The sequence below is a fragment of the Vigna unguiculata genome, chromosome 4 (assembly GCF_037176805.1).
Source record: "Vigna unguiculata cultivar grain cowpea cultivar isolate G323 ecotype 2 chromosome 4, ASM3717680v1, whole genome shotgun sequence".
NCBI classification, from domain to species: Eukaryota; Viridiplantae; Streptophyta; class Magnoliopsida; order Fabales; family Fabaceae; genus Vigna; species Vigna unguiculata.
This window is the reverse complement of record NC_140795.1, coordinates 43,021,525-43,041,977: the sequence shown is the minus strand read 5'-3', so window position 1 is coordinate 43,041,977 and position 20,453 is coordinate 43,021,525. Positions and strand designations below refer to the sequence as shown.

General features: G+C 30.9%; 2 protein-coding genes and 1 long non-coding RNA gene across 3 annotated transcripts; all 3 read left to right on the top strand.

The window, feature by feature from the left end:
- LOC146887259 (uncharacterized) lies at window positions 1-1,675 on the top strand. Its single transcript, XR_014994182.1, has 3 exons — window positions 1-1,174; window positions 1,270-1,441; window positions 1,557-1,675. It is a non-coding gene; the product is annotated as an uncharacterized LOC146887259 (long non-coding RNA).
- Window positions 1,676-3,437: 1,762 nt separating this feature from the next.
- On the top strand, window positions 3,438-4,364 carry LOC114181522 (heavy metal-associated isoprenylated plant protein 39-like). The gene is made up of 3 exons (XM_028067994.2): window positions 3,438-3,541; window positions 3,655-3,730; window positions 3,842-4,364. Exons 1-3 carry the CDS (start codon window positions 3,536-3,538, stop codon window positions 4,078-4,080), a joined length of 321 nt encoding a protein of 106 aa, XP_027923795.2. The 5' UTR covers window positions 3,438-3,535; the 3' UTR covers window positions 4,081-4,364.
- An 11,659-nt stretch (window positions 4,365-16,023) lies between these two features.
- LOC114181536 (heavy metal-associated isoprenylated plant protein 12-like) lies at window positions 16,024-17,140 on the top strand. Its single transcript, XM_028068012.2, has 3 exons — window positions 16,024-16,162; window positions 16,272-16,347; window positions 16,606-17,140. Exons 1-3 carry the CDS (start codon window positions 16,157-16,159, stop codon window positions 16,890-16,892), a joined length of 369 nt encoding a protein of 122 aa, XP_027923813.1. The 5' UTR covers window positions 16,024-16,156; the 3' UTR covers window positions 16,893-17,140.
- The last annotated feature ends 3,313 nt before the right edge of the window (window positions 17,141-20,453 follow it).

Genomic DNA, 20,453 nt, shown 5'->3' with positions numbered 1-20,453 from the left:
GTGAGAATAGCAGAAGCTCGCCCTAGTTTCTGCTCGAACTCTCACTCAAGCGAAGAGCTTTCGTTTTGAGCGACGAATCATCTCGCTCAGGCGAGGGACTTCAGTTTTGGGCGAAGAGCAATCTCGCTTAGACGAAAAGGTCCCGCTTAGGCGAGAACTCGCAGAACGCTCACTATGCCATTGTAGAAGCTCTTGCTCAGGCGAGAATGCCTAGCTTTAGCGAGAGAGTCTCTATCGCTTGGGTGAAGACTTCTAGCCTAAGTGAGAATGGTGCAAACTTGTTTCTAATTCCCCTATTTAATTTGTGATTGGATGTATATCTTGTAAATGCATGAGGTATATGACTATGCATGTCTTATGAGATTTTATGAACTGGAATTGATGAGCTTGGTATGAATTAAATCATGAATCATGGCTAGTTGGTTGAGTATTGGCATGAGATTTGGATGTCATGAGATAACATGTGGAATATGGTGTGAGAACATGGATGTGGCATGAGTTAGATGTAATTCCATGAATCTCTTAGTGGGATTTCATGGTGGTGTTGTAGTGTATATAATTAGACAAGGATTCAAGTAAGGTTACATCCTGAAACTCTAAAGAATCAGTTAGTCTCACATAGAGCAGACTGATTCAAGTGGTGAGAGTAGCAGGAGACCCTAGTCTTTGGTAGGATAATGACCCTAGATGATTGACGACTAACCTTGTGCATGGTAGGGTGAAACCCATTGGCAATGGCTCTGCAGAGCAGTAAAGCCCACCACAAGTGCAGACATCCAATGAATATGATCTTATTATATGTATCCAGATAATTGAGTCATAGAGTCTTGTTTGTTTGCTATCACATGATTGTATGCCTATTATTTGGCATGTTTATGATCTGTTTTAATTATCTGCTTGCTATAACATGTTAAAAATTTCTTTTTACTCTAGCTTACCCTTTTGCTTATGTCTGTTTCCTTGTGTGATTTTTCTTTTTGCAATGATCATCAATTAAATTGGTGTGAGCAAATGTGAAAATCCCTGGTGTCATCAGGATGATGGGAACGCTTAGTTGATCTCGATTTGGTGTTGGCTAGCTCCTTTTGAAGAACATTTATTGTTTTATAATTTTGGTGTTTAGGACATTTCGGTTCCTTCACAAATCTCTTCGTTTACGCAAAGTAAATAAAAGGTAAGAAATATACTTTGTTTTTCGTGTTCTTTTTTTACGTTTTTTCTTTTCGTTTTTCATGTTATCTCCGACTATCGTCACAAATCCATCTGCAGAAGCAACCATACTTTGTAACATACAATGAGGCTAGCAGAAATAAAGAGAATGAAGTTGTTATTCGTAATGGCCACGTGTCAACAAATGAAAAGGGGAAGGACATGTGCAAAAGTGACAGAGCCATGAAAGAGAATACAAAATGGAAGGACTACGTGTAGAAGGGATTATGCGGTATGAAAATCCTCTTCTCTGATTATTCTCTCTAAACTTTCCCTTAACCTTCCTATGTCCTTTCTCAATCTGACTCTATTACTCACAATCACCAACCTTCTATGCTTCAATGCAGGTATGACATTGAAGAGGAGCAAATCATAATTTTGCGGTTAATAGACATTTGAATTTCATTGTGTTGCTGGTTATACTTTGAATTGTTGAATTCTGAGACGTTGATTGCAGAAATAATTTCAGTTACCCTAACTCTGTTCCCAATTCTTGTTTATTGTTTGAAGTTACTGTTTCATTGAAAGTTTATTTGTGATTGAGACCGGTTGTTGCATAGTGTTACAAACACCTTGAAAGAGAAATGATGGAGTAAATTTTGTATAATAAAAATAAGGTTATATTTATAGATAACCTTTATCTATAACCGAGTAGAAATCAAACAAGAACAGCATGTGTGGTTTGAAGTGTATAGGTATGTGCTTTTATCCAACCCGTTTTTAGTTTTGTTTCATTTGAGTTTTGTTGTGTTTTCTATATGTTTTTAGGTTAAGTTGTTATTGGAAACAGATTTTGGTTTTCTAAGTTTTTTTTGTTGTGTTTATTTTCATGGTTTATGGTTTTGTGATGTTATATCCAATCCTAAACCTCGTTGTTACAGACTCTAAATCCTAAATCTTAAATTCTAAATTATAAACTCTAAATTATATATAATATTTTTTAGTCAATAAACCAGAAATCATTGTGTTTATTTTCATGGTTTATGGTTTTGTGATGTTATATCCAATCCTAACTCATTGTTACAAACTCTAAACTTTAAACTTTAAATCTTAAATCCTAAATTCTGAACTCTAAATTATATATAATAATTTTTAGTCAATAAACCAGAAATCATCGGATCATTTACATTCATACGTTTACCTCCACTATTTCGATACACCATCCCAAATAAATTTGATAGATATCCCTGCATTTTATTTCCTTTAGTGTTAAGAATTTAAGTATGTATGAAATTCAGATATAACATAAGAAAGTTGAACCGCACAGAAGAATGAATAATCTATGTTGTTAATTTATTATATGAATTTGGATTCATGTCTTAATATTATTAAGTGATTCTCGAGAAATCCCTGTGTGCTTCCTAAATCTCCCTTATTCATGCCCTCTTATCAGCCATTAACTTTAATTTAACCATATCCTATTATTTTTCTCCACCCTGTCATTACTGTTATATTTATGCACCCATTTCATAACTTGTGCCTCCCTTATACTTCCTCTTTCAACCTTCTTTATCTTCATCTCCAATGAAGTTACCTCAACAATATGCACAAGCCATTATATATAATTTGTTTCTATTTATACTGTTTAGCCCTATTTCATGTATAGGATGGCTTGTTTGTGCTAAATCTTGTAAATCATTTTTTTTTTCTCCAACATACTAACTCATGATAAAAGCTTCTACTATCTTATGCATTTTAAGTGTTTGAAAAAGTAACAAGTCTAACATTTATCAGTTTTCTCACTTTCAAATACTTATATATGAACACTCTACAATGGTAGCAAGAAGGGGTGAGGTTATTAGTTATATATATAGTTGGCATAAAATAATTGTGTTAGTAAACATTAATATGCAATAGTTTACACATTTGAAATATTATCTGAAAAAAACAAAAAAGAATAACTAATATGATATATATAAAAGACTTTTATAACTGATCAAACAAGGAGGAAGCTTCTGTATGCTATATATGTTGATTCCACTTGCAGCTATCATAATTTTGAGACATAATTACAACGAAGCAACAAGTTCCATCGTTTTCCAACCCAACCAGACATAAAATAATAGTTCTTATAATATTTCATGGCTTCACTTTCCGTGAAGGATCGGAACTCTAAGGTTGTTACGGAATATTTATCTAAAAAAACACGGTTTGACTTAAGTTGACTTGACTTTGACTCCACTTTGATTATGTCAGTGTGTCCAGCTATATAAACACTCCTCATTGCACATATTTCTCACAACTTCCTCCAATTTGAAAACCATATAAAAACCATCTCTTCTAACATTCCTTCGACCAACCTCATCACAAGCAAGCTTTGAAAATAATGAAGGTTAGAACTTTACTCTTATACATGAAATTTTTTCTTCTCTTTTATTTCCTCATCTTTACTTAGACAGAGTAATTTCTGGGTCTTAATCTTCTTTGATGTTTGTTATGTGACAGAAAGTAGTGGTGAAGATGGACTTGCATGATGATAAGATCAAGAGAAAAGCTATGAAGACAGCATCTGGCCTTTCTGGTATATATAAAACTTTTTTCACTCTATACTAAAACTATTATAGTTTTGTTTCAAGAACATTCTGTTGGTGTTTAAAAAAGAAAATTAACTGTGATTTGAACTATTATGCAGGGATTGAATCAGTTTCTGTTGACTTGAAAGACATGAAGTTGGTGCTGTTGGGTGAGATTGATCCAGTTAGTGCAGTGTCAAAGCTAAGAAAATGGTGTCACACAGAGTTAGTTTCAGTTGGACCTGCGAAAGAGGAGAAAGAGAAGGTGGATCCACCAAAAGTACCTGTTCCTGTTAATTATGAAAACTATCCCTTCTATTATTATCCTTATCATATGGTACCACCACTGTATAATTAAAATTAATTATTAGATTACATGTTTTGAAGAGAATCTTATTTATATATGTAGGCAATTCAATTTTAGAATATTAGAAAGTTTGATGGAAAGTGAGTGATCTTTTTTGTTGTTGTTGGTTTTATTCATAATTTTTGTGGTCTAGTGGAGTGAAGACCATTGTGTTTCCAAGGGTGTAAAATGTAGTACTGTAATTAGTGTGGTATTGGACTCTGTCATTTTGTAACAAATTTTTGATGTGTTGCTCATCATGAATAAGATTGAAGCACAAAATCTTTTCTTTTTAAGACTTATTTTAGTTGTGTTGGATTTAAAATCACCTACAAGGTTTATTGGTACTTAGTAATTAATTATTATTGTCGAATATTCTAATTCATAATCTTCTCTTTCTTTACATTTTTTCATTCAAAAGGTTTTTTTTTTTTTATTTATTATTATTAGAATAAAGAGATTATATACCTTTTGCACCAAACCAAACTAATCAAGGGAAAAAACACTAGAAGATAATAACGCTTAAACAGAAGAATTTTGTTGGATATTTTGAGGCAGATTCATCATGTAAATTCAACAACAATGATATATAAGTTAAATTCATATAAAATATTATAACACTACTTTTAATCCAAAACTTAAAAAAAATTGAGATTATATGTTCTTTTTTTCTTATATATGTTATTTAACTTTTATATTTCTATTCAATATGAAACTCGGACTCACAATTATTATATTTATCTTGATGGGTCTTTCGAGTGAGAATCATCGAGGAAACATAATACCAATGCGACATGAGTCCAATTTACACATAAGGGATTGATATCATACTTAATCCAAAATCTTAAGACAATAGATTTATGAGTCTTTCATTCTTATATGTGTTCAATTGTCTCATTTTTACTTAATGTAAGATTAAGAATCACATTTAGATTTTCAACAATCTTCCTTGTGAGTCCCTACGCATGGACACTCTTGACCCTCTGTTTAGGGGACCTTTGATACAGGGATCCGTCTGAGTTGACCACTAAAACAAACCTTCAATTATGATATCACTGATGAATCTTTTCAAGGAAGGATCATCAGGCATAACATATGAGTTCAATCCACACATAAGATATTGATACCACCTTCAACTTAAAACTTTAAAACAATAAGTTTGTAGAACTTTTATTATGATCCTCAACTTTCTTATTTTTATCCTATAGAGAACTCAGACTCACTTAAATTTCTAAAACATTTAAATTTTAGTGAGTAAGACAAATCATTAACTCCGATATCAATATTTTGAAGCAAAATAACAAAAAAAGGTAAAAGAAAAAGAAAACAATACAAAAAATGAACGTAGTTCATCACAATATTTTTACATAGGTCTATGACTCTGGAAGTATTAGTGTGTTTGAAAGCTTTAAAATAGAAAAATCCTCCTAAAAAAACCCAACCCAACAAAAATCAACCAAAAGGTTTTAATATGAAATAAATTTAGGATAATTAAATTCAGTATCTCTAAACCTAAACCAACTTCTTGCTGTTAGTTTGAGAGTAATTTAAGAATTATGTAGAACTATATATGAACTATTTGAATTCTTTTAAGTAAACCCGTAAACATTTTTGTTTTTCAATTTATAGTTAAACATGTATTTGTTTCTTAATTCTGTCTTTGTCATCAATTTTCCATGTTCATAATTAAGGAGGAGAACCCGATTAGCAATTAAATACAAGTTCAGAAACTCAATTTGAAAAAAAAAAAATTGGTTCAATTTGTACATATACCCCTTATTGTATTCCATAAAAGTTCTAAAGTATACAAGTATTGATAAGAGAAAATATTAATGGAACTTGTCTAATCTACATGTGAGGGTTAAATAATGTAAACTAATAATACACCTGCTTAGACTATATTGATGAAAATGGAAAATGGTTTTCAAAAATTTAAAACTTGTGAATGAAAAAACCTTTCATATGTATGTGCATATAATGTAAAGAGAAACTCACAATTAACAATTGGTTAAAATTTTAAATTTATTTTTACTTTTTATATAACTTTTGATATCATTTTAAAATTTTAAAATTTTAAAATATATTTTAAACAAATTATAATATGTCATTCTATATTATATGCATTATTTGACTTGAGTTGACTTCATTTTGACTGAGATGTGTCTCCTATTTGTGTTACCGTAAATATCTGACTCATCTATACTTCTTAAAACTGTCTCTATAAAATTCTTCGTTCTACTATAACTTCCTTTGTTTTTGTTCAAACAATTCATTGATAATATTTTTGAAAATTCTGTATATATTTATAATGGTGAACAATCTTTATATAATATCTTAATTTTAAATTTAAGAAAAAATATTAATAACATTTTGAGATGCCATAAAAATTATTTTCCATCTGTCTTCTAATTTCTGAACAATATGGGCGGAAGAAGTGTGGTTGAACTAGACCAATGAAAAAGCTGAATCATAAGAATAATGCATCGTAAATTTGACAATATAATTATTTCCTATTAAAAATATACCTATTTATAATAGATAAATTGATGTCAAGTATTAGTTTACAAACTGAAGTTGGATTATTTTTAAAACTTATACATTTTAGAACTCTTATTGGTTTTTCTATGAAGTTGAATTAAATATAAAATTAAAAAGTCTATTTTGTATACTAAATTACTTCCAACTGCATCAAGTGTGAAAGAAAAAAGAATACTAAAAGTAGAAAACCAAGCAATGAAGAGAAAATCAGTGGCAAGACATTAAAAAAAACTGGTACTTTATCTTTGAGGGATGTAACCAAGAAGCACAATTATTAACTATCATTTTCTCAAACAGATCCTATGCACTTGTGCATTATAACAATTGAAAATGAGCAGAGTAAATGCAAAAAGAAGAAACCTTTTGACTACACGGAAAGAATAGTCCGAATAAATAAACAAATGCTCTTTCTCACATATCTAAAGCTGATGAGAAGCTTAAAAGATTTTCCACTTTCTGAGAAAGATGAGTGAAGAAACTTTAGGGTTGTTAGAGGATTCAAAATTTATTCACACGCGCTTTCTGCGTTGAATTGTCTAATCCAAACAAATTTTTCCAAAGTTTAGAAAATATATATATATATATATATATATATATATATATATATATATATATATATATATATATATATATATATATATATAAAAGTTAGAAATCCAAGTGTGAGTCTAAGTCTCATATTGGTTAGAAATGAGAAAGTAAAGTATTATATAAGAATAAAAACCCATAAATCCATCACCTTAAGATTTTAGGTTGAGAATGGTGTCAATACCTTATGTAGTTGGACTCAGGTTTCATTGGTGTTTGTTTTTTTAGTGAAACTCTCTTTATAGACCTAGTGTTCTATCAACTCAATTCAAGTTATTAATTAAGTAAATAATATATATATATATATATATATATATATATATATATATATATAGAGAGAGAGAGAGAGAGAGAGAGAGAGAGAGATAAAAGAAGTTTTTTTTTTGTTTGCTTGGGATGAGGAAAAGAGTAAAGGTGAAGATTTTACCATTTGTTCCAATTGGGCTTGTATATTAACTACAATTTCATTTTATGTTTAGGAGGTAAAATTAATTAAGTATTTTGTTATTATGTGCTTACAGCTCTTTGATTTGTTTTGTAACAAACGTAATAGTGCTATTAAAGGTGACTTGCATGATGATGGAATCAAGAAAAAAGCTAAAAAGACAGAATCTGGTCTTTCAGGTATCAAAATTTTAACCCTACTACAACTTCTCTCGTTTCAAGAAAGAAAATCCTCATCTACAGCGTCAAGGATTCATTGATTTTTTTAACAAAAGATAGAAAAAATCTGTTTATATCGACAGAGAGACAAGAAATTGATCTTATCTGTTAGTCCACAGAGTGTCAAGCTACCAAAGAGGTGTCACATTAGTTTCGATCAGACCAGAAAAAGTGGGCAAGGAGAAAGATATAGCAAAAACATAAAAATATATCCCAGTTATATATATATATATATATATATATATATATATATTGGTACATCCAATAGATTTACATGATTTAAAAGTCGAGACCAAAAATAATTTAAATCTTTTTTTCATCCATCAAAATAATTTTTAAGAACAAAATTGTAACAATTCTCTAATTTACAAAAGCTGACAATACCTTGGTATTATGATAATTGACCCTAATGATGTTTCAACGGAATTTGAGATTGAAACATTGATGCTCACCGTGAGATAAAAACGAGATTCTATAAAGAGAAAAAAATCATAGATTCCCTTAAGTCCTTAATTGGGGATAAACCCTCATTCCTCTTAGACCTTCTGGAGGGCTTATGTTTCGATACACTTAATAGTTACACATCGTTTAGGAGTCGCAAAGATAGTTTAAGTACTTCTTTCACCATCTGAAACATCTTTTAATGATAAAATCTTGTGACTGAGGTCTAGTCTTTAATACGGACCATACTTAAAAGTACACTGATTGATCCTACCGATATTTCGACCAACTTAGTATTGGAATATTATATATATATATATATATATATATATATATATATATATATATATATATATATATATATATATATAGTTGTGTATGATTAGAAATATATTGTGTAAAATTCATGACAAAATTTGATGGGTTCATCATGGCAATAACTACCAAAATTCTAATGGAGAGTGTTCTTTTAGTACTTATTACCATTAGAAATGAAAATAATCTATATTTTATCAACTTATTCTCATCCATGTATATAGAATAATGTAAAATATAACTTCCACTTCAATGATTGATTATATTATTAGAAATGGATTTGTCTAACTTTTCAAAAGGTAAAAAGAAGAATTGTCTACTTTTTATGAGAAGTATTTTTCACTCCTCAATGTACATGATTGATTATCTTTGGTTTAGAAATAGATACTTTTGGTCATCCAATACATATCTTTGGTTTAGAAAGAAGAGAGACAGAGAGAGAAAGCATGAAAAATCTATTAATTATATATACTATATTAATAGATTAACTCTTAGAGATTTTATTTTAAAATGTAAAGTAAGAGAGAGAGAAAGCATGAAAAATAAAAAAGTAAATAATAAAGAAAATGAGTTAAACATTTAGAAATTGTTTGATCGAGTAAAAAGTGCAAGGATAAAGGGAAGAAAAGATGTTATGTATGCAAAATTACATAAATATTTGTAGTAGAAAATATAAAAGGCTAGGATAATTTGATTTTTTTTATCATGCCAACGAATATTTCTTCTTTTTTTCTCTCTCAAGTTTGAGATGTATGTGAGAGGGAACTATGTTCCTATACATGATTTTCTTTTTTTCATTAATCAATCTTTGCCTTTTTATAATAAGCAAACAAATTATGATCCAACGCCAACGTTTGGTTAAGAAAGAAAACGAGTTAAAAGTTATGTTGTAACATTTTAAACAAAAACTAAGATAAATATAGTGAAGAAGATATTTACAGAGAGATGTTTTTAAGTCATTCATTCTTTCTTTTCTTTTCTCTTTTTTTCAAAATTTAAACAATTAAACTAGACTTGGTTTTTATTTATTTTCTTAATTAATAGATTCTCCCTTCTCCCTAGAAACGTTAGATCATATATTTTTGTTTAAGAAAGAAGAAAAATAGAAAATAAATTAAAATTGAGATGTTTTCTTCTTTTTTTCACACCCAGCTTTCTCTTTTATTTCTCTTCGATTTTGATCACTCTTTAATTTAGTCATTATTTTCTCTTTTTTTCTTCTTCTAAAACCTAAATATTGCACTAGTCATGGTTTTGTTTTGTTTTTCCTAGTTTTAATTTTGTGAAATATCTTCTTCATTATTTTCAGCATTGTTGTACACAGCAGGGACAGTGGTTCGAATTTGTAGAGGACAAGAAAGAAAAACATTAAAAAGAAAACCACAGATAAGCATTATGGTAATAAGAATACAAGATATTCTTAAAAAAAACTATCATTTTCCTTATTCAAAACCTTAGACAATTATCATAAGAGCTAACAGTTATTTCAGGTTTTTTCACTATAATTCGTAATGATCCATAGTAAAAAAAATTCACTTGTTTTAAAACATGCTCATTGTGCTGCTTCATGGTGATGAGTAGAGAAAACCTCATTAAAATATATTGTATTGTGAATGACCTAAATTTAAATAGTGAAATAAAAAGTTAAAGAAGAAATGCATGGCTAGTGAATGAAAGACGAACATGTGGCACAAATACTATCTATCTACCTTCAAATTTTGGTACTTCATCGTCATAATTTATTTTTTCTGGATATAACCAGGAACGTGTTATCATTTTTCAAACAAAAAGAGATAACAAAAGCTTCAATGATTACTTTTTGTAACATTTCTTTTGTTCACTTTCCATGAAGGAACTCTCTAGGGTAGATAAAAGCAACACGGTTTCTGATTTTCAACTTCTAATATCACGAAAGAACGTTCTACTTTATTTTACCTTTTTACAAAATCATTGCTTCACTAGTATTCCCTTCAAAATTTTATGTAAATTTAGATACAAATTTGATGCATTACTCAAACATCAAATTAATGACTTTCAAATAATAACATGTGATATTATAGGAGTTGACTATAAAGAATTTTTCAAAATCATAAATTTAATTTTAAATTTAATTTTATATTTTGTAACATATATATGTTGTTAATTCCATATTTACTACAATAATAAAGTTTATTAAGTTAATTCTAAAATGACTTTATCTGTTTAATAACTAAAAGTATTTGGATTGACAAATAGATCCGTTCAATCAAATTTTAAACCCGGGTTAATTATTTTTAATTCTTTTAATAAGTAAAAATATTTGTGTTAGTATTAGACTAGTGTGGCTTAATCAACGATAATTAAAATAAATATTAAAAATAAATAAGTGTCCGTTGATCTTAATATTATCTAATTTTAATATTTATAATTTTAAGTTAGCATTGACAATAATTTTTAAATTAAAGCGATCCTAATATAATATATTTTTAATTAAGTTATATATGAATAGTGTTAGCTTTGATGTCAGAAGTCAAATTTAACTGGAATTGGCTAATGTGTAACGTCCATTTAATAAATAAACTTACTTAAATGACACGTCATACAATATAATAATACGAGCAAAGATACGGAGTAAAGACTCACTCCTTAAATATATCCAAGAGTTATAAAAGGAAATTATGAGGCACACCACGATGCCAAAAGAAGACAAGCTACAAGGTCTAATGTAACCAGAAACACAATACTAATCAATATAATACACGGGCCATAACCCTAGCAAAATACATAAAGAGCAGAGCCTAAGTCCAATTGACTAAGTAGCGGAACCTCCATCACCCTGATGATCGCGGATAGTTCTCGCATCTGCTCACATCAACAAGTTGATGATCATTGCAAAAAGAGAAGAACTGCACATATAGATCACACAACAAACAAATAGAAGGGTAAGCTAGAGCCAAAAGTAGTTTTATCACGCAATCAGGTATACTTTCACAGTCAAATATACATACATCATCCAAGTATGTTATGACCTTCCAATCAATACACTAAGACTCGACTCGACTCGACTAATCCGGATACATATAATTTGGTCAGATTCAACGGATGCTTGCACTTGTGGTGGATATCTCTGCTCACCCCCGAGCTAAGTGTTACAAGTGTTACAATGTTTCAATCCCCCACGCACAATGTTAGCCCTTAATGAGTTTCAGGCCTCCTGCTACTCTCACCACAAGAGTCAGTCCGCTTTAAGTGAGACTAATTGACTCCTTAGAGTGTTAGAATGCAACCTTACCTTGAATCCTTACAGACTATATAGATGAGGCACCACCATGGACACCCACTAACAAGGGCCATGGAATTACGTCCCGACCATTGAAGCACGACCCTGAAATCTCACCTAGAGATTTCAAGGAATTACGCACTGACCACAGACCAAACATATTCAAACAACCAAGTAATATTTATCATGCATGTATATATATTATGTCAACCTTTATAACCAACCTCTTTCATATTCCAGGTCAAATCCATACCAACTAATCATACTTCATCCATGAATATAGAATTTCAACTCATCTCATTACCATGTCACTTTCATAACCAACCATTTCATGTTCATTACATGCCAAGAATTATTCAAGTCCGTCATTCACAACTCATACACCCTCTCACTCATGCATATTCATTCCCCTCATGCCATTATATAATAATCCAATCAAATACAAGCCAAACATCCAAGAACAGGGAAAACACCAAACCAGAACGCACTCTCGCCCAACTCTTCGCTCAGGCTGAAGGGTCTCGCTCAAGCGAGCTCCCTTCGCCTAGGCGAGAGCTCGACATACAGGTATAGTGGCTTCTGCGCATTCTCGCTTAGGCGAGACTCTCCTCGCCTCAGCGAGACGCTCGCTCGCTCAAAAACAGAGCTAGTCACTTGAGCGACCATTCGCGTGGAGTAACCTGGGCGAGCCTCTATTAATCTCGCCTAGGCGAGGCAGGCTCGCTTGGGCGAGAAAACCAGTGCTCACCATTGTTCTCTCGAGTAACAGCCACCACACACACCCAAACAATTCAAACAGGCGTTTTCATCTGCTCATATATCCACATAGTCCATTCAATCATCAAATACTCGTAAAATAAGTAGAGTTCACGGGAAACATAGTAGGGTCTAGCTTCCCTTACCTGGAAATAGGCTAGCAGAATACTTTGATACGCACACAGTGAGCACAACTGTCCTAAGGATGGGCCAAAGAGCCGAAAATAATCAGGAAAACAGAATAGGAACGAGTTACTACGAAACCCTAACGGTAAAAACGGAAATAGGCCAAGAAAGGGGAAGCATGAGCTGAGGAATGACTTACGTGGAGTGGAAACCTGACTTGAGCTAGCTTGAAAAAGGTTGACGGCTAAACCCTAGCAGAGAGTTGTAGCTGCTCAAGGAGGCAATGAGAGATTGTTTCTGAAAGTGAGGGAAATGGAAACGTTAGGGCAGATTAGGGTCTGGTTTTCCCCTTTGGGCCAGCCCTTAGGCCCATTAGATTAAAGGCAGCCCTTAAAATATTAGGGCAGAAAAATTGGGCCTTACACAATGCTATTAGGGTTTATTTATGGTTGACTCTAGTTTTTCATAATTTCCATGAGTTTTGAATCTCTCTGAGTTGGGACACTTGGACGATGTTATAGAATTAATTTTTCACGTTTAGAGTCCTCTTTTGGCTGACTCTAATTCATTGTTTTCTTGTAGTGTTTACTAGGTAATATAAACAACTCATTTTATTTAACTAGTTTGATATATGAAAAATCCTTTTAGATCTTCAAGATATTTTTTATCTTACTATACACCTAATCATACATGTTTTTTTTGTGTGATTTTATTCAATAGTGTACTAAATATTTTTTTAGGGAACACATTTGATCATTTTTACTTCTTAAATATTTTTATTTGTTAATTTTTATCATGTAAAATATTATTTTAATGATTTTTTATATAATTATTTTTATTTTGTAACTCATTCTCAAAGTTTAACCGCAATTGTATAAAGATGTTTCATTTATTCTAATGCAATAATTTAATGTTGTTTACGTGAATGGTCTTTATCACCATCCAACATCGATTAAAATTCAAAAGATTAAAAATTTATGTTTAAGTTTGAATTTATTATTTCGTTTAATGTTGGAAGTTCCACGTCGATCAGAGATAAGGTCAATTCACAATATATAAGTGGGGTGCAAGCCGGTTTTGTCGGGTTGAGTTAGGCTTAAATCCACTTCTAACATGGTATCAAAGTCATTGTTTAGAAAATCTATCCTAGCGAGATTTCTTGGACATCCTACTCCTCCTAGTATCGAGCCGATAACGGACAACCAATTTCTAGACTCACCACTACTAAAAAACTCATATTTTCTGCCAATTTTTTTTTTAATTTTGTGTAGGAAATACTTATAAATTTTGTTATGAAAAAAAAATTGCAGGAAATTGTTGTCAATTTTTTTGCAAAATGTTTTGTATAAAATACTTTTCACAACAAATTTTGTAGGAAATACTTGCGAATTTTATAATTTTGAAGGAAATAATTACCCACGGAGGAATTACATACCAATTAAGATTCTTAGAAAAAATAGCAAAAAAAAGTCTTTTCTTGCAAATTTTTTTAACAAATTTGCAATTTGCAAAAAAAATCCATGTAATATGAGAATTTTTAGTAGTGGACGCACGAGATGTATATACCTCGGTGTGATGGGATGTGTTGGAAGTCCCACGTTGACTAAAGACAAGACAATTTTGTAGTAAATAAGTGGGATGCAAACCTCACTTTATAAGCCGATTTTATGAGGTTGAATTAGGCTTAAATTTCACTTCTAACATTTAATTTTTTTATAATTTCTTAAAAATATTTTTTTACTTTATCAACTTTGTTTCATTAACATTTGCAAAATTAGTAAGTATTTTTATTGTCATGAAATTTTATGTACGCGTAATTATGTGATATTTTAGATAACTTTTTCACTTTTATCCAATTATTATTTGGTACTCTAATTTGAAACTTATATAATAATAATAATTTCTTTACTCTAATTTAAAACTTATATAATAATAATAATTTCTTTTTAATATATTTGAGATTTAATAAACAATAGTATATTCTTTTGATATTGAATGATAATATCATGTTTTTTTCTGTGATTTTTATTTTTTTTATAAAAAATAATTAATTAATATTAAAACATTAAGAAAAAAAATACAAACACACCTAGTGGCGACGATAATGAGACAAAAAATTTATATTCATTAAATATTAAGATAAAAATAAAGATGATAATGAATTTTTTTTGAAGATGTAGTTCCCATCATGCTTTGTTCAATTGTAATTCTTAATGTTGCATGCATATTTATAAATTATCACTGAAAGAAAATGCTTCATTAACAATCAATTTTAGGGACAAAGAATTGTAAGTTATAATGATCAATTTAGATATCAATTTACAAAATAAAAAATTATTAATTACTAAAATAGTCACTATTATGAATACAAAATTATAATTGGTCGTCAAATTAGTTAACAATTAATTAAAGACTAATTTATAAAACAATTCTTTTGGTAGCAGAAATCTTGATAACTAATGGTTAGTGACCAATTTTTTTGATAATTAAAATCTTGGTAACTAAATTTCAGAAATTAATTTAAAGACCAATTATAATTTTTATTTGTAATAGTGACTATTTTAGTAACCAATAATTCTTTATTTTAAAAATTGATATTTAAATTGGTCATTATAGTGACTAATAACCTTTAACCATAAAATTAATTGTTAATAAAACATTTTCTTGTTGTAGTGTATATACTTCAAAGGTTCTCTCTTAAAGAAATCTTAAAGAAATGAAAACGGTAAAGTTTGATATTTGTTTGTTTGTTTATATTTGTTTCTATTATTGAAGTAAAAATTAATATTTATTTTGTCCCCCACTTACGAAATTTGTGTTCTCTATGTTCAAACACTTTTTTTTCCTTTTACTTCACACATTTTTACTGCTTATACTTTCATTTCATCAACCTGTTTTTTCCACTCTACATTAAATGTTGACATCAATGTTGACATCATTGCAGGAACCGAAGTAAACACCAAAGTTTAGCAATCATCACATCATCATTTAATGTTTATCTTGTTGTTTTGCAACCACTAAGCACCATATATGTACTATCAGATTCTCAACGGTATATGCTTTAGAAAAAATGAAAAAAGGCCTTCAATTATTACACTCTTTATATGATATAAAGATTTCATTGACTTGGCACTTTCTTTGAAGGTACTGTAGGGTAGGAAGAGGACACAAATTTAAAGATAACACAACAAAACTGTTCTATAAACTTTCGAAGAAAGACTATACTATTTCATTTGACCTGTGTTGACTCCACTTCACTCGGTTTCTCGGTCTCACCATATGCTACTATAAATATCACTCATTCTCAACCATTTTCATCACAACTTCATTTACAGAACAAAAAACACCTCCTATAACCTTTTGGCCTTACTTTATAGCACTCAGAAGCAAGTTTTAACAACAATGAAGGTCAGAAATATACTCTCTTTATGCATCTTCAAATACTTCTCCTTTCATGTTCAAAACTTTGAAGTAACCATTGGATCTTAATAGCTCTTTGAAATTTGTTCTTTGACAGAAAGTAGTGTTGAAGGTGGACTTGCATGGCGATAGAATCAAGCAAAAGGCTATGCAGACAGCATCTGGCCTTTCAGGTACAATGATTTTGTTCCAAGAAAACTTGATTTTTTTTTATCCATAAGTGTTAGTCGTTAGTATTTTGTTAATGAAAAATGGCATTCATAACTTTTTTCCATTCTTCTTTCTAATTTTTACTCGATCTATATAATTTCTGAATCGTTACTTTAAACATAATTTAACTATATAAAATCGATTTGTAAAATAAAATTTTCGTCTATTATCTTTAGTTCACGGGAGACTTCTAACTGTTCTTATAATTATTTAAACTGCAGGGATTGAATCGGTTGCTGTTGATGTGAAAGACATGAAATTGATCTTGTTGGGTGACATTGATCCCGTGAATGCAGTGTCGAAGCTAAGAAAATTGTGTCATACTGAAATAGTTTCGGTTGGACCAGCAAAAGATGAGAAAGATAAGGTTGAGACAGCAAAGTTACCTGTTCCTCTAAAACTGAATGAAGCATACTATCCCATTTATTATCAGATGACTCCACAGTACAGTCAAAGTTACTATGCCACAAGTTACGATGAAAATCCTAATACCTGTGTCATATGCTAAACTAAACATAATATCAGACAATATGATAAGAAAGACAAAGTACTGATGTTGTTGGTTTTGTTAGTATTTTGCATGATCTTAGATCGAAGATTATGGTGTGTACAAGGTGGTAATAATTATGTACAGAGTAATTGCGGTGTGGTGTTTGATTAATTGTCATTTTGTAAAACGTATTCCACAAAAAATATGTTATGTTCCAAGATTTGAGTAATATATCATCTTCTTGATGTTTTTTTTAGCATTTGAAATTTAAACTTTTGTATGATTTATCAATTTATTACTATTTATGTAAATTAAAATTTATTTACATCTTTGATAATATTATTATAAATTGCCATAAAAGTTTATATGAGTAAAGATAACGGATTCGATTGTGTACGGTAGTGTCCATTCATTATTCATTCCATTACAAAAATCTTCGCTGCTCTTTTAATAGTTGAAAATCCATAAAATTATTTATAATTTATTTATACCTATGAGTATATTTATGGATACTCACAAATGTTTTATCCTTTATTTTCTTAAAATTTTGAATAAAATTAATTAAAATAAAATCTTTAAAATATACATAGATAAAAATTTATTAGATAAAAATTTATTTTTTAAGTACAATTTAAATCAAATTATTCAATAAAGTATTAATACAAATTAATTTTGTAAGCTCCTTTTTCAGTTCCTAAGTGTATGGGTCTGACCTTTTCGTAGGTTCACGGTTAGCCCACCAGGGAAACCCCAATACTCTGTCCAGCCCCCTCACAATCTCACTTTACTCTTTTTCAGAAAAATAGTTTCTCTCCTATCTCTCTCTACGAAAGCAGAAGCTCTGCTAGGGCATAAAGAACTTTCCACCCTCGAGCTAGCTCAACTTGTTCTACTACCAAGTAAGTTATTCCTCGAATCTGTTGTACCCTTCTTTCCCCTTTCTCCTGTTGGGTGCTTTTGTTGCGTTTGGGGTTCATCCTCTTACTCTCGTTTTGGGTCCTGGGGTTTCCGTTTCAGCTCACCATCTTAGTTCGTGGAGCTGTTGTGCCTGGGTTGCATTCTTTGAGTTGCTGCTCCTTTTCTTGCGTCTAAAAAGGTAAGGGAAGCTAGGTTTCAACTATTTTAAGGCATTTCTCCATGTTTTTGGTCTGATTGAATACCTTGGATGCTTGAGTGATGTTTGGGTCGTATGAAACTGGCTTGTTTGTGTTCTGGTATGTTATTTTTAGGTATAAGTTTTTGTTGCATGCACGTAACAATGGCGAGTGCTGTCATTCTCGCCCAAGCGAGCTCGTCTTGCCTAAGCGAGAGTAGCTAAGACTCGCCCAGGTTCTGGTCGAGCACCTCGCCCAGGCGGAGGGCTCTTATTTTGAGCAACGCATTGTCTCGCTCAGGCAAGAGTGACTAGCCCAAGCGAGTTCTCGAGGAAACCTGATATTCTTTGCTCGCGTTCTCGTCTAGGCGAGGGACCTGTGTTTTGGGCGAAGAGCGGTCTCGCCCAAGCAAGAAGGGCCCGCTTAGGCGAGGACAGAGTGCTCACTGTGCTACTGTTTCAAGTCTCGCTCAGGTGAGAATGCCTAGCTTAGGCGAGATCATTGATGTTGCCTGGGCGAAGGCTTTTAGCCTAAACGAGAACAGTGCGAAATTTCTGTTTTGTTCCCTGTTTCTGTTGTGGCTGAATATTATTGTGAATATGCATGTGTTATTGGATTTGTATGAAATGAAAGTGGCATGTTTGGATTAATGTATGGCTTGGAACTGTTGGATAGTGGTATTGTGGCATGAGAATTGGATGTATGAGATAAAGGTGGTGGTTATGGTATGAGAGACATGAAATTGGTATGAGATAGGCGTAATTACATGAGTCTCGTGGGGAGATCTCATGGTGGTGTGCAGTGTATATAATTAAGATAAGGATTCAAGTAAGGATCGCATCCCGAAACTCTAAAGGACCAGTGAGTCTCATGTAAAGCAAACTGACCCAAGTGGTGAGGGTAGCAGGAGACCCTAGTCTTTGGCAGGATAATGGCCTTAGATGCTTAAAGGCTAACCTTGTGTGTGGTAGGGTGAAACCCATTAGCAATGGCTCTGTAGAGCAATAAAGGCCACCACAAGTGCAAGTGTCTAGTGAATCCGATCTTATTATATTTATCTGGATAATTGAGTCATAGTGTCCTGCTTGCTTACCATAACATGATTCAGTGTGCCTAATGTGTTGTATACTTGGAATTGTTTTAAGTACCTGATTGTTATAACCTGTTAAAATGATTTTACACTAGCTTACCCTTTCATTTTCGTGTTTGTGCTTGTCTTTCTTTTTCTTTTGCGATGATCACCTTTTGGTGGGAGCAGATGAGAGAAGCGTTCAAGGTGGGTCTGGTGGTAGCAGCAGTGCAGCTTAGAGTATCATGTTTTTGGTGGCTCTTAGGAGCAGTTTCACGACCATGGGGCCTTTTTGTAATAGTTGTCCTAGAGGCAACCCCTTTTGCAAACTGTTATACTATCAACTTTTAGATTATATTTTATTCATGGCATGGTAGTATGCCTAAGCTTCCTTTCCAGTACTTTTATGGATAACTGTATCAGTTAATTTTCTTATGCTTCCTGTTCATCTGATTGCTCCTTTAATATTATAATTTTGTAATGCTTTATTGAGTAGATTTATTCTATTTAAATGGGATGTCACAAATTTAATCTTTTAAAAAATAAATTTAAATTATTCAAAATTAAGTTTTTTAAATAATCATTTATAAAATAATTTTAATATCAGAAGTCTAAATAAAAAAAAAAGCATACGAATATTAATAATTTTAATTCAATTATTTAAATTTAAAACAATATTTAAATAAAATTCACTAATAATTATTAAAAAATACAAATACAATAACATTCGTACCTGTCATATTAATAAATAAATAATTAAATATTTATATCTTATTTACATATGTTCATTAAAAATATTTATTTAATATATGTGGCAAATTTTATCTAAAACTATCATTTTTTTGTTATATATATATATATATATATATATATATATATATATATATATATATATATATATATGCACAGAAACTCTTGATCAAGATTCTTAACCTATTGGGACAGGACGATAAAGAAAATATAAAATAATTAAAATGATTAATAATATAAGATGGTAAAAAATGAAAAAGAAAGATTAATAATGCCAGTCATATTTGACCGGTTAAACATGGTAGTACTAAAAGGAGTGTCTGGTGACTGATGGACAACGTGGGACAATCTTGAAATTATGACGTCACAGACAGAGTAAAATTTGAAGAAAACATCTTCAATGATTACACTTCTATAATAAATTTCAATTTCCGTTCTTCAATTTCTACGAGTGAAGTGTAGGGTAGTTGGATGGTGCAAAAGTTCTAAAGATGACACGGTCTTCGCCACGTGTATTGAGTACAAGAAAACAAACTTTACTACAGAGAACAACCCTTTTATTGTGGTTGAGTTGACTTAACTATATTGTACAAATGTTTCAAGCACATGTACCATAAAACTTTGTTTAGTTAAAAAGTAAATGTGGAGTATTGATTTAAATAATTT